The following is a 15906-nucleotide window of genomic DNA, read 5'->3' on the forward strand; positions in this document are numbered from 1 at the left end:
TTTCTCAAAAAAACTACTTTCAAACAGTGGTGCATCATGATAACCTCTCTCAAATACAGGTATGCATATCATTTCATACAAAATTAAAGGCATTTGGACACTTTATGGTGATGTCTTATGTAATGAAAAACAGCTCAGTAAAATTGAAGCTAGTTTGGACTTATACCATCATTTAGCATCAAAATGTGCATCATATTATGAGGTAGTTGGCGATAGTCTGCCCTATAATAAATATTAATTTGCAGAAGTGAATGGACAGGGACCGAATGCATCAATACTCATTGACTAGCCTTTGTTTCTCCCTCCCATCTTGTGAAGTATTAACATTGGCAGCTGACATTCAGAGACAACAGTAGCAGTAGACTGTGGTCGTCGCACCTTCAACGGTTCACTGGTGTGTGGTGAGTGACGCAGTGATACACAGCGTCATGACAGTGCCTGTGTTAGTAATATGTGATCTATGCCCATGTGTGCGGCAAATCTCGTGTCACTTTTAAAAACATTCAAGAGGACTTTCGCAATGACATCCTTGACCCTAAAGTGCAATGAATCCCATATTTCCCATACTCATACACTCCCTGTCTCCCCCCCATCTCTCCCCGTCCATTAAAGCACTCAGTCTTTGTTCGTCTCTGCTCTCATTTACATAACGATTTTCCTCCAATTGCACAGCTCATTATATCTGACATCATCTTTTTCAATTTATGTTTTGCTTGTGCTTTATGAACCTTCACAAAACTTGTCTGTCTGCTTGTCATTTATTACTCTAACAAGACATCTACACTTGATGTTAGCGGCATAAATTAAAACGTATTTTTTAAAACTTGATTAAACTAGATATAGATTATTTAAAATAACATTTTTTGGGTCCCACTTTATATTAAGTGGCTTAAAGTACTATCTACTTACATTGAAAAATAAGTACAATGTACTTGTTGTGCTCATGTTGTATTGTAAATCACTTTTGCTGCTATTGAGGTGTGATCTGGGTATGGTTAGGGACAGGTGTGGTGGTATGGGTCGGTTTAAGGGTAGGTTAAAGTGTAAGGAATAGATCAGCTGTGTAATTACAGATGTTATTACATAAATTAGTTACAGCTGCAATTACATGCTGGTATTTTAAAAATATAAGTACAATGTGAAAACATGTATGTACACAAATGTATCAAATTATTCGTTTCAATGAAAGTACATAGTACTTAAAGCCACTTAATATAAAGTGGGACCCATTTTTCTATTTAAAAATATTTTAAAAATATAATTTATTTGCATGATGGTAAAGCAGAATTTTCAGCATCATTACTCAAGTCTTCAGGCTCACATGGTCCTTCAGAAATCCTTCTAATAATATGCTGATTTGCTTCTCAATAAACATTTGTTATCATTATGATTATCAATGTTGAATAAGTTTTTGCAGCTTAAGATTTTTGTGGTAATGGCGCTTCTTGGATGAATACAAATTTCAATAAACAGCATTTAGAAAAATGTCATCAATCTAAAACAACACATTCAAGGTTAATTTTTATATTTCATTTGAAAATAAAGTAAATATTTTAATTTCATTTAACTCTCACTGAAGTCTATTCTTGAAGCATCTGACGATGTTTCACTGTGTAACCTTCATCTTCAGCTAACAGAAGAAAACGGCGACTCTCCTCATGCCCCCATAGTGCAATACATAATTGATACACCTAACATAAAGCACTGTGCTTGTAAGCTTCCTCATCGTCTCCTTTGTACATCCAGATAACAAAAGCACACAGCTTCGTTCAGTTGTATCCGTGTTTAGCAGAGCAGATGGCTCTGGGGGTTTGGTGGAGGAAGAGAGTTTAAACATCACCATGTTCTCTGAAAGAGCTGGACGGTCTCCCAAAACACTGCTTTCATTCCTGCCCTGGAGTGGCTCTTAATGTTTTTCCACCCTTTCGCACACACACGCTGCATACTTACCCACTTACACAAATCAGCAGCTGTGACGCGCATCCACTCGCACGCCTTTCTTTGTTTGTCGACCGCGCACATGCAAAAGGTTTGTCATGGCACTTTATCATTAATACACAAGAACCACGCTATGTGCATAATCTAACTTAATCAGACTGCAAAAACAAACTGCATACAGACACACCGTCTCAAGTTACCTAGGACGCTGACGGTGGTGGAGGCCTGTGTGTTGCCCAGCGGAAAGGTGGCAACCTTGCAGGTGTACACGCCGATGTCAGCGAAACCCACATCTTCCAGCATGATGGTGGCGTCATGCATAGAGGGCGAGCGGAAGGACAGGCGTCGCTCATATTCAGGAGGGATGGAGATGCCAAACATGGGGTTGTACACGGCCATAGTCACCCATCCAGTGGGCAGCTTCCTCTCCCAGGAGCTCTGCGTCAGGCTGAGGTTTGTGTCCACCTGCACCCTGCAGCTGAGGGTGACGTTCTTTCCCAACACAGCATTCACCTTAGGGGGGACAACCACCTGACTGCCATACACCACACCTAGGGGACAGAAAAGAAGACATAGTTAGTTGAAATGGTGGATAAGTGCTCAAGAGTTCTTTTCTGCTTTTCTACTGACAAATCCGTTTTTATCCCGTCCAAGCTCTTAATCAATCAGATGCCAAGGTCTCTTAGCCCAGCTCCTAATTCCAAATGAGAAAAATTCCCTTTTGCTTAGACGTCTGACAAGGAGATGGATACATCGGTTATCTGGTGTAATTTGCTGTGCTGTAGGAAGAGTGAATGAAATAAAGTTTTATTGTGCTGGAGGGAGGCTAAAATTATCTCTAACATTTGACTTGCTGCAAAAACTCTGATTTCGTAAAAAAAAAAAAAAAAAAAAAGTCTAAAAATGGGTCAGGAACTATGGAAGCAGAGCGAGAGAGAAAGAGAGAACGAGAGCGAGAGAAAGAGATTAAAACTAAAGCCAGACTGAAAATTAGAAATAAATTAAACAAAATAGGAATTTAAATCAAATTTAAGAAATAAAACACGAAAACCATTTCATTAAACTGGCCAAATGTTTTTTTTTCTTTTCCTAGGGCTGTCAAACAATTTATCGCGATTAATCACATCCAAAATAAAAGTTTGTTTACACATAATATATATGGGTGCACTGTGTATATATATATATATATATATATATAAATAAATAAAGAAATACACACATGCATGTATATTTAAGGAAAAAATATTCTTTATATATAAAATATTTAAATTTATATATAATCTAAATTATATATAAATCTAAATACAGCATATACATGAAAATATTTCAAAAATATATGAAAGCATGTGTGTGTATTTATATACGTAAAATAATTATACACAGTGCACCCACATATATTATGTAAACACAAACTTTTATTTTGGATGCGATTAATCTCGATTAATCATTTGACAGCCCTACGAATGACTACATACTGTCTATAAATTAATATTAATTGTATTTAACTATACTACTAGATAATGTAGAAAAATATAAAATAGTACTACATTGTATATGCAACTGTGGCACAACATATGTAGGTGTCTCCATAATTTTAAAATAACCCATACAGGGATATTTTTATTTTTACCCATGAATTTGTTTAATTTCATTTGCCTGTTTTTTTGGGGTTTTTTTACTCTAACCTCAAGTTGAACAATGGAGCCACAACAGACTAGAGAAAAAAAAACTAAAGTCAGGCTGATTTGATGGTGCGCAGAACAATGGTTGACCGTCAGAAGCACCGGTCTGCGCAGCCACTGGGGCCATAGGGCTTTAAAATAGGAACAACACGGGCATTCACCACAAAAACTCTTGAGTGTTCTGCGCCCTACCTCCTTCTCTCCCTTTCCGTTTGCCTACCTTCCATCACTCAGCCCGTCATCATTTTTTTCCATTTTCCATTTGCTGAACAAAAGCTTAATTATGTTTGAAAGAGGGTGTGCGTGTGTGAAATGAGTGCAATAGGGGAGTGTGCGGATAAGACTGCGAGACGAGACCAAGGGAGAGACGAGAGCTAAAAGATGCCAATGAAACAACAAAGGCCACACGAGGACAACCTGTGTGTCTTATTACACCCAGACAGCTGTGCCCGCAGCCTCTGAAACTACGTAGCACACAGACACGCGAACACTGCGCAGTCGCACGCGTTCTCTAACATGTGGCGACTGAGGCAAATCAATGTGTTCTGCTGGGATATGATGGAATTAAAATCATCTGGGAGGATCTTCTCTGGATTCCCACATCAACAGCACATCAATCATCTCCTGGAGTGTACAGAGGTACCACAGTACCAACAATTTACTTCAGCACAATATCATTTTGGAAATTTCGGTACAATGTGCTGCTATCCAGTTGTTACCCCCAAAATGAATATTCGGTCAGGGTTTGTCCAATATTCGGTTGGATTACTTACTTAAAAATAAACATTTAAAATTTTAATATGAAACTAAAATAAATTTTGTTTTAAAGTTAATGAGGTCCAAAACAATCAATGATTAATCTACTGGTTTTGTATTTAATATGATTTTATTTAAAGACAGTTAATTTTCAATATTACCTACACAATCAGTACCCATTGAATCCTTTCAGGAGTTTTCAATGAATAAAATATCCACAATAAGCTTCATCTTAAGTTCACATCAAACTGAAAAGTCTGTTCTTTAGGGTTGTTACCTAGTGAACAAAGCTTTAGCACCATAAACACATTAAGATCTGTCAGAGCTTCCTTTAAGGGTCTTCTTAAACTTGGGGTTCCTTTGTTAGAGTATGAGTTTCTCCAACAAACACATTCATGTATGATGGCTGGCCGATTCCTGACCTGAATCTGAGAATTAAAACCAGCCCCTCGTGCAACCGCGTCGCTTTGGTCCATTCAGAGCAACACTTCAAACAAACTAAATATCTGGATTTAATCTGCAGAAGACCATCCATGTTATACAGTGACCAGCTCAGAGGAAGACATGGAATCTGTAATCGATAGAAAGCAAAAGAAAAGTTTCAAAACAGAGGGTACAGATAAATGTTAAACGCAACAGGCGGTGTGAAAGATCAGTGAAGAGAATACTGAGGCATTTTCAGTCAAATAAACAGAAAAACTGTACGCACACACCCATCCCGCTCGCTCACTCGGCTTCTCAAACGACAAAGCTAATTGCAACAAGCTGCCGGTCGGAAGATGTAATCGTAAATCAAACCCCGCCGTATTGCTTGGCAACAGACTCCAAACATTCCGCCGGAGAGTTTGTCTTGCCAGCAACGACCCTCCCTCTTTTGTCTCGACGGTACATCCTCTCTGTGACTGCAAAAGGAGGAAGAAGAGAAGTGACAAAATGTGCCAAATAACAATCATAGAGGACGTTTGGAAGTAGTTATCTACATATTCATCAGCACCAGTTGGTTAGGAAACCCAAAAGATGACCTCACAGGAATGGATGAGCAAAAGATGAAATGATCTAGAGGATTTCAATCTGTAAATGTTGACTAACTTTATTCCGTCAGCATTTAAACAAAGGCATTTTTAGGCCACTGAGTCACTGGGAATGCCAAAATGCAGACCTCTCCATCCTTAAATCAGTGGATTCATAACAAACAAGCCATGCAGTTCCTGCTTTGATCCAATACAGTGTCACTTATATGACTGAAGGGTACAAAAGCATTGAAAAAAAAGAGATACACCAACTTAAAGGTGCAGTAAGCAATTTCAGAGAATCACTTTTGATATTTGAAATCAACCCAAACAAACCCACAAACATGCAATGTAAGAGTGGATGTCACCATCATAGCCGAAGCTAATCAAAATAAGAACAACACTCAAAAACATTCAGTACAGTATATACACAAGCGGGAATTTGTTGTTACTCGCATATGGAGCAGAAACAACGCAACCTCTGTGTAATCTGAGGCCATAAGTCTCTCCAGAGCTGGAAAGATTTTCTAGCATTTACGCAGGTCCTAAAGCTCTTGCCTGATCACAACCCTTCTTGTTCCAGTAAACCTTTCTCTTTTGTAATGTCTCTCAGCCATCTTTTTTCTAAAGTGACTCTTCAAATCTCGACTTTAATCGCTCGTTTTCCACCTTAATCATGAGTGTATTTGCCTCCCTACTGCTGATTGGCTACAAGTCTTTAGCCAGAAATAGCTTACTGTACTTTTAAGATCAAATCAATTTAGATGGTATCAAACATTCTGCTAAGCTAATAATTACGTGTTTTTTTTACTTTTAATTCAGCCTGATCCGCTTTACATAGAGTCATCATTTGATCTTTGTTTCAATATTTATGCCTAAAATGTAATCTTAAACATTCTTTGCAGCCTTACAAACCATATCATTAATTAAATGTAGTTATTGCAATTACAATTTTGTTTGGTGCCACAAAAGTACACACTTTTTGGGTTTAACACTTTGGTCCATCTGTGATGAAAGAATCAATAAACAGGTTGACATGAAAAAGAATAGTCTGACTAATATTTTACCCCCAAAGCAAAAGAAAAAATAAGCAATTATATTTTATTTTTCATTGTGAAAGATGAAAGCCAAACAACTCTTCTAAGTTGCATAGGAGTATTATATATAGTCTTTCTACAGTATATAGATGAGTGGATATTACACAGTAAAAGCTCACTTAATCTTGTGAATGAGATTTGGGTTATGTCTTCAGGTAAGAAAATAAATACATACATTTATTCATTGTTTTTACTAAATAAAATAAAAAATATAGCTGCGAGCAGCGATGGCGGGCCCAAGCCGGTGGCACCGCAACCCCGGTTCCTTTAGTTACCTAAATGCACCCGGGTGGCGGTGCCGAAGGCTTTGGCCCTTTTATGATTAAATGTTAAAACGGCTTGCCATACTCTGTCATTTCGACTAGTCACAATTATGTTACAGATATCTTAAATGATAATACAAACTATCCAAAATGTAATTACGAATAGACAGAAAGACGTTGTTGATATCTACAATGTTAATTCCGGACAGGCAAACTTAGCTTTTAAATGTTAAAAGGGCTTGCCATACAGGGACGTAGGCTCAGAGAGAGGCTCACCATATTCAAACCAAAATATCTGACTTCCTCTTGGTCCGAGCTAATGACTATGTATTAGAAAGTTGTCCGGCTTGAGGAGTACAATGTATATAGCGATTTTTGTAACTGTAGATAAAACTAACAACCCCACTTTTGTCAAAAGGTGGCGCTATTTAGTCCTTGCACTATGCCCGTTTCTGAAACTTTGCACATGTCTACTGGCTAATAAATGTGATGTATCTGTTGAGTTTCAAGCAATTTCAATTTCAATTTCAATTTGACTGTTGAAAAGAAGTGCGCCGATTAGATACTCAGGATCGGTATCGGCTCTGACACTGCCATCTTTGACGAGGCTGATTCAAATTCTATATTGTGCATATATACTATTCTATGTTAGGCACAAAGGCACAAAAACTTTCTAAAGTACCATAAAGTTTTTGTGTACTGTATTATTAGTGTTCTGAAGCTATTATGTGATATAGAAATTAATATTTAAGTCATTAAATTCAAGAACACAAACTTTTCCCTCTCTGCGCCTGTCAGTCATTCTCCATTCAGCATTCAAACAGCACGTCACATTCGGTTACAGTCAATGATGAAACGATCTTCAAGATGATTGAATGTTAATCCTATTATACTGGATCTTTAAGATAAAGGTCTAAAGGTCTATATTTTCGAATGAAGAAACTTTTTCTTGCTGGACTTTATTGCTGTAACTTAACCGTGTTACTTTCTACCGGGTGTCGGACGCTGTCGGTTAGATCACAACACTAGAGTCAGAGCACTATAATTGTTCTTCACGCACACAGTAACTGAAATTTAAAACCTTTAAAAGAAAAGGCTCAATAAACTATTGCATAGATAGATAATGTATAATACACTGTTCATAAATATGTATTTCCTTTGTGCTTTGAACTTTTCAATACGGACTCACTGCGCTGTAACTTCATGTGGCTTCAAGCACATCATTCTCCGCTCGGGATGCACATTGTGCTTTGTGCTGCACCGTATTGGAGCCGTAATATCATAATGCAGTGATGTAATGACAGATTATTAATTGCCTTTCAATTATATGTTGCTGCGTCATTAAACATCTGTCCTATGCATTTCAAACATTTATAGCAGCCATGGCTATATTTTTTTATGATTTTTGTTATCTTGTTTTTCATGAATGTATTTTTCAAAAATAAGAGCAATGTGTATTATCTATTATTAATATGGTTTATAATAGCATTTTTGTCATAGATTATGACAAAGTAATGATATGATCCACCAGCGAGGAACCAGCAGAACAGAGTGAACATTCATTCTGTTTAGTTCAATCCTACTTAATAGGAATTTATTTAAAATGCTCGCTCTACTCCACACCATTAATGTCTTGTGCGGACATCCGTATTTCGACTTTTGGTTTTAAGTAAGCGATTTAAAAGCTCCCAAGTCCCAGCGGAGTCACACGTTGATTAACCGGTGGGAATATACACAATAGGCCTACCTGATATTGAACACAAGAGGGCAGTATAGCACTACGTATGACTCAGATTATTATTTTTTTATGAATTTTACAACAATTCTGGCTGTTTTTGAACGTAAACATAATTCTTAAATGAAAAAAAGGAAAAATTGGGGAAGTTATAATATTTGTATAATTTAATTTAGAAACAAATGATGTATAATTACATTTTTAAAAGATATGAGGCTTTTAGTGTTTACTTTTTTGACATTACTTTAATCTTTTGCCATAGTTGCACATGTCTACTGGCTAATAAATGTGATGTATCTGTTGAGTTTCAAGCAATTTCAAGCATGCTAAGAGTCCCAAAAGCATCAAAAAAGAATGTTAAAGTTTGATTCGTTGCCACGGCAACAGTATCAAAGATATCAAAAATTCATTCACAGGTCTACATCTGCCGTGTATTTACATTATACAGATGAAGTTTGAAGCAAATTGGTTAAAAATAAGAGAGTGGTTTCAAAGCATTTTGAAAGTGACACACTTCCTGCTGCCAGTTGGTGGCGCTATAATTTTGACTCACAATAGTCACATCCATGTGATCGGTCTCTTACAGCGAAAACACTGCTGAAGTTTCATCAAGATCAGTTAATGTATGCTGAAGTTATAACACACATCCTGTTTCATGTTTTTCGCCATAATTTCGTTTCCTCGCCACGGCCAAACCGTTCGAGATATAAAAAATCCCTTGGCACCTTTTCATCCTTAAGTCTTGACTTCACGCTGATCGAGTTTTGTCGAATTTGGTTCAGTGCTCTAGGAGCAATACTTTAAATTCCATTGCATGTGTTTTAAACACAACCCTAAATAGCCGTCTTCCTGTTGGGCTGGGGTAAAAAGTAAGAGTGTGAAGTAGGCTATATATGAAACAATGAGATCTATATGTGTACCAAGTTTCATATTATTACATGCAAGTGTGTTTGATTTATGGACCAAATTTTCAGACCAAGTTTATTGACCAAGTTAATCTGATTAATAAACTAATTATATAAAACTATTGTCAATGCACTACAATTAAACTAGTTATATGTCTTTACTTACAAAAAATAAAAATAAAAACTTATTTAAAAAATACCAGGCTTGAGAAATGTATTTTCTTTATGCAGGCCATACACACAGCAGTGAAATGGTTAAGCCCCCTCCCCCTGCACACTCACACACACACACAGACAGACACACACAGACAGGCAAAGACAGAGATGTAGGCTCAGATTAAGCAAGACCACATTCAAACAAACACATCTGACTTTCTGTGGGTCCTAGCTAATAAGTTTAAATTAGAAAGTTGTCCGGCTCGAGGAGTACAATATACATACCAATTTTTGTAACTCTAGTTAAAACTAACAACCCCACTTTTGTCAAAAGGTGGCGCTACTGAGCCCTCACCACGCCCGTTTCTGAAACTTTGCACATGTCTACTGGCTAATAAATGTGATGTGTCTGTCGAGTTTCATGCATTTTGAAGCATGCTAAGGGTCTCAAAAGCATCCTAAAAGCATCCTAAAAGAAGGGTAAAGTTTGATGCGTCGCCACGGCAACAGTTTCAAAGATATCAAGAATCCATTCACAGGTCTACATCTGCCATATGTTTACATTATACATATGAAGTTTGAAGCAAATCGGGTAAAAATAAAAGGGTGATATCAAAGCATTTTGAAAGTGACACACTTCCTGCTGCCAGTTGGTGGCGCTATAACTTTGACTCACAATAGTCACATCCATGTGATCGTCCTCTTACAGCGAACACACTGCTGAAGTTTCATCAAGATCAGTTAATGTATGCTGAAGTTATAACACACTTCCTGTTTCACGTTTCTCGCCATGATTTCGTTTCCTCGCCACGGACAAACCGTTCGAGATATCAAAAATCCCCTCGCAAACTTTCATCCTCAATGTCTTGACTTCACGCTGACCGAGTTTCGTCGAATGTGGATCAAAGCTCTAGGAGGAGTATTTGACATTCCATTGCGAGCGTTTTACAAACAAACCTCAATAACCGACTTCCTGTTGGGCTGGGGTAAAAAGTAAGAGTGTGAGGTATAGATGAAACGATGAGATCAACATGTGTACAGAGTTTCATATTATTACATACAAGCGTGTTTGAGTTATGGACCAAGTGTTCGGACCCCGTTCCAGGGGGCGCTGACGAGCCGCCCTACCACGCCCGGGTACCAGCTTCAGCCCGGCTCTGATGGCCGCGGGTTCTGACCCGTGTGCAAAGTTTCAAGAGTTTTCGAGCACGTTAAGGGCCCCAAAAGTGCCCAAAAGGTAGTAAAATAATAATTATTATAAATATAGCTGCGAGCAGCGATGGCGGGCCCAAGCCGGTGGCACCGCAACCCCGGTTCCTTTAGTTACCTAAAGGCACCCGGGTGGCGGTGCCGAAGGCTTTGGCCCTTTTATGATTAAATGTTAAAACGGCTTGCCATACTCTGTCATTTCGACTAATTACAATTATGTTACAGATATCTTAAATGATAATACAAACTATCCAAAATGTAATTACGAATAGACAGAAAGACGTTGTTGATATCTACAATGTTAATTCCGGATAGGCAAACTTTGCTTTTAAATGTTAAAAGGGCTTGCCATACAGGGACGTAGGCTCAGAGAGAGGCTCACCATATTCAAACCAAAATATCTGACTTCCTCTTGGTCCGAGCTAATGACTATGTAATAGAAAGTTGTCCGGCTTGAGGAGTACAATGTATATAACGATTTTTGTAACTGTAGATAAAACTAACAACCCCACTTTTGTCAAAAGGTGGCGCTATTTAGTCCTTGCACCATGCCCGTTTCTGAAACTTTGCACATGTCTACTGGCTAATAAATGTGATGTATCTGTTGAGTTTCAAGCAATTTCAATTTCAATTTCAATTTGACTGTTGAAAAGAAGTGCGCCGATTAGATACTCAGGATCGGTATCGGCTCTGACACTGCCATCTTTGACGAGGCTGATTCAAATTCTATATTGTGCATATACTATTCTATGTTAGGCACAAAGACTTTCTAAAGTACCATAACGTTTTTGTGTACTGTATTATAAGTGTTCTGAAGCTATTATGTGATATAGAAATTAATATTTAAGTCATTAAATTCAAGAACACAAACTTTTCCCTCTCTGCGCCTGTCAGTCATTCTCCATTCAGCATTCAAACAGCACGTCACATTCGGTTACAGTCAATGATAAAACGATCTTCAATGATTCAATGTTAATCCTATTATACTGGATCTTTAAGATAAAGGTCTAAAGGTCTATATTTTCGAATGAAGAAACTTTTTCTTGCTGGACTTTATTGCTGTAACTTAATCGTGTTACTTTCTACCGGGTGTCGGACGCTGTCGGTTAGATCACAACACTAGAGTCAGAGCACTATAATTGTTCTTCACGCACACAGTAATTGAAATTTAAAACCTTTAAAAGAAAAGGCTCAATAAACTATTGCATAGATAGATAATGTATAATCCACTGTTCATAAATATGTATTTCCTTTGTGCTTTGAACTTTTCAATACGGACTCAATGCGCTGTAACTTCATGTGGCTTCAAGCACATCATTCTCCGCTCGGGATGCACATAAGTGCTTTGTGCTGCACCGTATTACAGCCGTAATATCATAATGCAGTGACGTAATGACAGATTATTAATTGCCTTTCAATTATATGTTGCTGCGTCATTAAACATCTGTCCTATGCATTTCAAACATTTATAGCAGCCATGGCTATATTTTTGTATGATTTTTGTTATCTTGTTTTTCATGAATGTATTTTTCAAAAATAAGAGCAATGTGTATTATCTATTATTATGGTTTATAATAGCATTTTTGTCATAGATTACGACAAAATAATCATATGATCCACCAGCGAGGAACCAGCAGAACAGAGTGAACATTCTTTCTGTTTAGTTCAATCCTACTTAATAGGAATTTATTTAAAACGCTCGCTCTACTCCACACCATTACCTTGTGCGGACATCCGTATTTTGACTTTCGGTTTTAAGTAAGTGATTTAAAAACTCTAAAAGTCCCAGCGGAGTCACACGTTGATTAACCGGTGGGAATATACACAATAGGCCTACCTGATATTGAACACAAGAGGGCAGTATAGCACTACGTATGACTCAGATTATTATTTTTTTATGAATTTTACAACAATTCTGGCTGTTTTTGAACGTAAACATAATTCTTAAATGAAAAAAAGGAAAAATTGGGGAAGTTTTAATATTTGTATAATTTAATTTAGAAACAAATGATGTGTAATTACATTTTTAGAAGATATGAGGCTTTTAGTGTTTACTTTTTTGACATTACTTTAATCTTTTGCCATAGTTGCACATGTCTACTGGCTAATAAATGTGATGTATCTGTTGAGTTTCAAGCAATTTCAAGCATGCTAAGAGTCCCAAAAGCATCAAAAAAGAATGTTAAAGTTTGATTCGTTGCCACGGCAACAGTATCAAAGATATCAAAAATTCATTCACAGGTCTACATCTGCCGGGTATTTACATTATACAGATGAAGTTTGAAGCAAATCGGTTAAAAATAAGAGAGTGGTTTCGAAGCATTTTTAAAGTGACACACTTCCTGGTGCCAGTTGGTGGCGCTATAATTTTGACTCACAATAGTCACATCCATGTGATCGGTCTCTTACAGCGAAAACACTGCTGAAGTTTCATCAAGATCAGTTAATGTATGCTGAAGTTATAACACACATCCTGTTTCATGTTTCTCGCCATAATTTCGTTTCCTCGCCACGGCCAAACCGTTCGAGATATAAAAAATCCCTTGGCACCTTTTCATCCTTAATGTCTTGACTTCACGCTGATCGAGTTTTGTCGAATTTGGTTCAGTGCTCTAGGAGCAATACTTTAAATTCCATTGCATGTGTTTTAAACACAACCCTAAATAGCCGTCTTCCTGTTGGGCTGGGGTAAAAAGTAAGAGTGTGAAGTAGGCTATATATGAAATGATGAGATCTATATGTGTACCAAGTTTCATATTATTACATGCAAGTGTGTTTGATTTATGGACCAAATTTTCAGACCAAGTTTATTGACCAAGTTAATCTGATTAATAAACTAATTATATAAAACTATTGTCAATGCACTACAATTAAACTAGTTATATGTCTTTACTTATAAAAAATAAAAATAAAAACTTATTTAAAAAATACCAGGCTTGAGAAATGTATTTTCTTTATGCAGGTCATACACACAGCAGTGAAATGGTTAAGCCCCCTCCCCCTGCACACTCACACACACACAGACAGCCAAAGACAGAGACACAGAGACATATAGGCTCAGAGTGACCATATTCAAACAAAAATATCTGAGTTTCTGTGGGTCCTAGCTAATAAGTGTAAATTAGAAAGTTGTCCGACTCGAGGAGTACAATATACATACCAATTTTTGTAACTCTAGTTAAAACTAACAACCCCACTTTTGTCAAAAGGTGGCGCTACTGAGCCCTCACCACGCCCGTTTCTGAAACTTTTCACATGTCTACTGGCTAATAAATGTGATGTGTCTGTCGAGTTTCATGCATTTTGAAGCATGCTAAGGGTCTCAAAAGCATCCTAAAAGCATCCTAAAAGAAGGGTAAAGTTTGATGCGTCGCCACGGCAACAGTTTCAAAGATATCAAGAATCCATTCACAGGTCTACATCTGCCGTATGTTTACATTATACATATGAAGTTTGAAGCAAATCGGGTAAAAATAAAAGGGTGATATCAAAGCATTTTGAAAGTGACACACTTCCTGCTGCCAGTTGGTGGCGCTATAACTTTGACTCACAATAGTCACATCCATGTGATCGTCCTCTTACAGCAAACAGACTGCTGAAGTTTCATCAAGATCAGTTAATGTATGCTGAGGTTATAACACACTTCCTGTTTCACGTTTCTCGCCATGATTTCGTTTCCTCGCCACGGACAAACCGTTCGAGATATCAAAAATCCCCTCGCAAACTTTCATCCTCAATGTCTTGACTTCATGCTGACCGAGTTTCGTCGAATGTGGATCAAAGCTCTAGGAGGAGTATTTCAAATACCATTGCGAGCGTTTTACAAACAAACCTCAATAGCCGACTTCCTGTTGGGCTGGGGTAAAAAGTAAGAGCGCGAGGTATAGATGAAACGATGAGATCAACATTTGTACCGAGTTTCATATTATTACATGCAAGCGTGTTTGAGTTATGGACCGAGTGTTTGGACCCCGTTCCAGGGGGCGCTGACGAGCCCCCCTGCCACGCCCGGGTACCAGCTTCAGCCCGGCTCTGATGGCCGCGGGTTCTGACCCGTGTGCAAAGTTTCAAGAGTTTTCGAGCACGTTAAGGGCCCCAAAAGTGCCCAAAAGGTAGTAAAATAATAATAAATATAGCTGCGAGCAGCGATGGCGGGCCCAAGCTGGTGGCACCGCAACCCCGGTTCCTTTAGTTACCTAAATGCACCCTGGTGGCGGTGCCAAAGGCTTTGGCCCATTTATGATTAAATATTAAAACTGCTTGCCATACTCTGTCATTTCGACTAGTTACAATTATGTTACAGATATCTTAAATGATAATACAAACTATCCAAAATGTAATTACGAATAGACAGAAAGACGTTGTTGATATCTACAATGTTAATTCCGGACAAGCAAACTTAGCTTTTAAATGTTAAAAGGGCTTGCCATACAGGGACGTAGGCTCAGAGAGAGGCTCACCATATTCAAACCAAAATATCTGACTTCCTCTTGGTCCGAGCTAATGACTATGTATTAGAAAGTTGTCCGGCTTGAGGAGTACAATGTATATAGCGATTTTTGTAACTGTAGATAAAACTAACAACCCCACTTTTGTCAAAAGGTGGCGCTATTTAGTCCTTGCACTATGCCCGTTTCTGAAACTTTGCACATGTCTACTGGCTAATAAATGTGATGTATCTGTTGAGTTTCAAGCAATTTCAATTTCAATTTCAATTTGACTGTTGAAAAGAAGTGCGCCGATTAGATACTCAGGATCGGTATCGGCTCTGACACTGCCATCTTTGACGAGGCTGATTCAAATTCTATATTGTGCATATATACTAGTCTATGTTAGGCACAAAGGCACAAAAACTTTCTAAAGTACCATAAAGTTTTTGTGTACTGTATTATTAGTGTTCTGAAGCTATTATGTGATATAGAAATTAATATTTAAGTCATTCAATTCAAGAACACAAACTTTTCCCTCTCTGCGCCTGTCAGTCATTCTCCATTCAGCATTCAAACAGCACGTCACATTCGGTTACAGTCAATGATGAAACGATCTTCAAGATGATTCAATGTTAATCCTATTATACTGGATCTTTAAGATAAAGGTCTAAAGGTCTATATTTTCGAATGAAGAAACTTTTTCTTGCTGGACTTTATTGCTGTAA

At 37.7% G+C, this 15906-nt stretch overlaps 1 protein-coding gene across 1 annotated transcript in view; it reads right to left on the reverse strand.

The window, feature by feature from the left end:
* nectin3b (nectin cell adhesion molecule 3b) overlaps positions 1–15906 on the reverse strand; it is a 50145-nt gene that overhangs the window by 9781 nt on the left and 24458 nt on the right. The window contains exon 2 of the mRNA XM_039688164.2: positions 2139–2489. Within this exon, the coding sequence (XP_039544098.2) occupies positions 2139–2489 (351 nt within the window). The remainder of the gene's footprint in view (positions 1–2138; positions 2490–15906) is intronic.

This window comes from Pimephales promelas, chromosome 19 (genome assembly GCF_988280905.1).
Source record: "Pimephales promelas chromosome 19, fPimPro1.hap1.1, whole genome shotgun sequence".
Classification (NCBI taxonomy): Eukaryota; Metazoa; Chordata; class Actinopteri; order Cypriniformes; family Leuciscidae; genus Pimephales; species Pimephales promelas.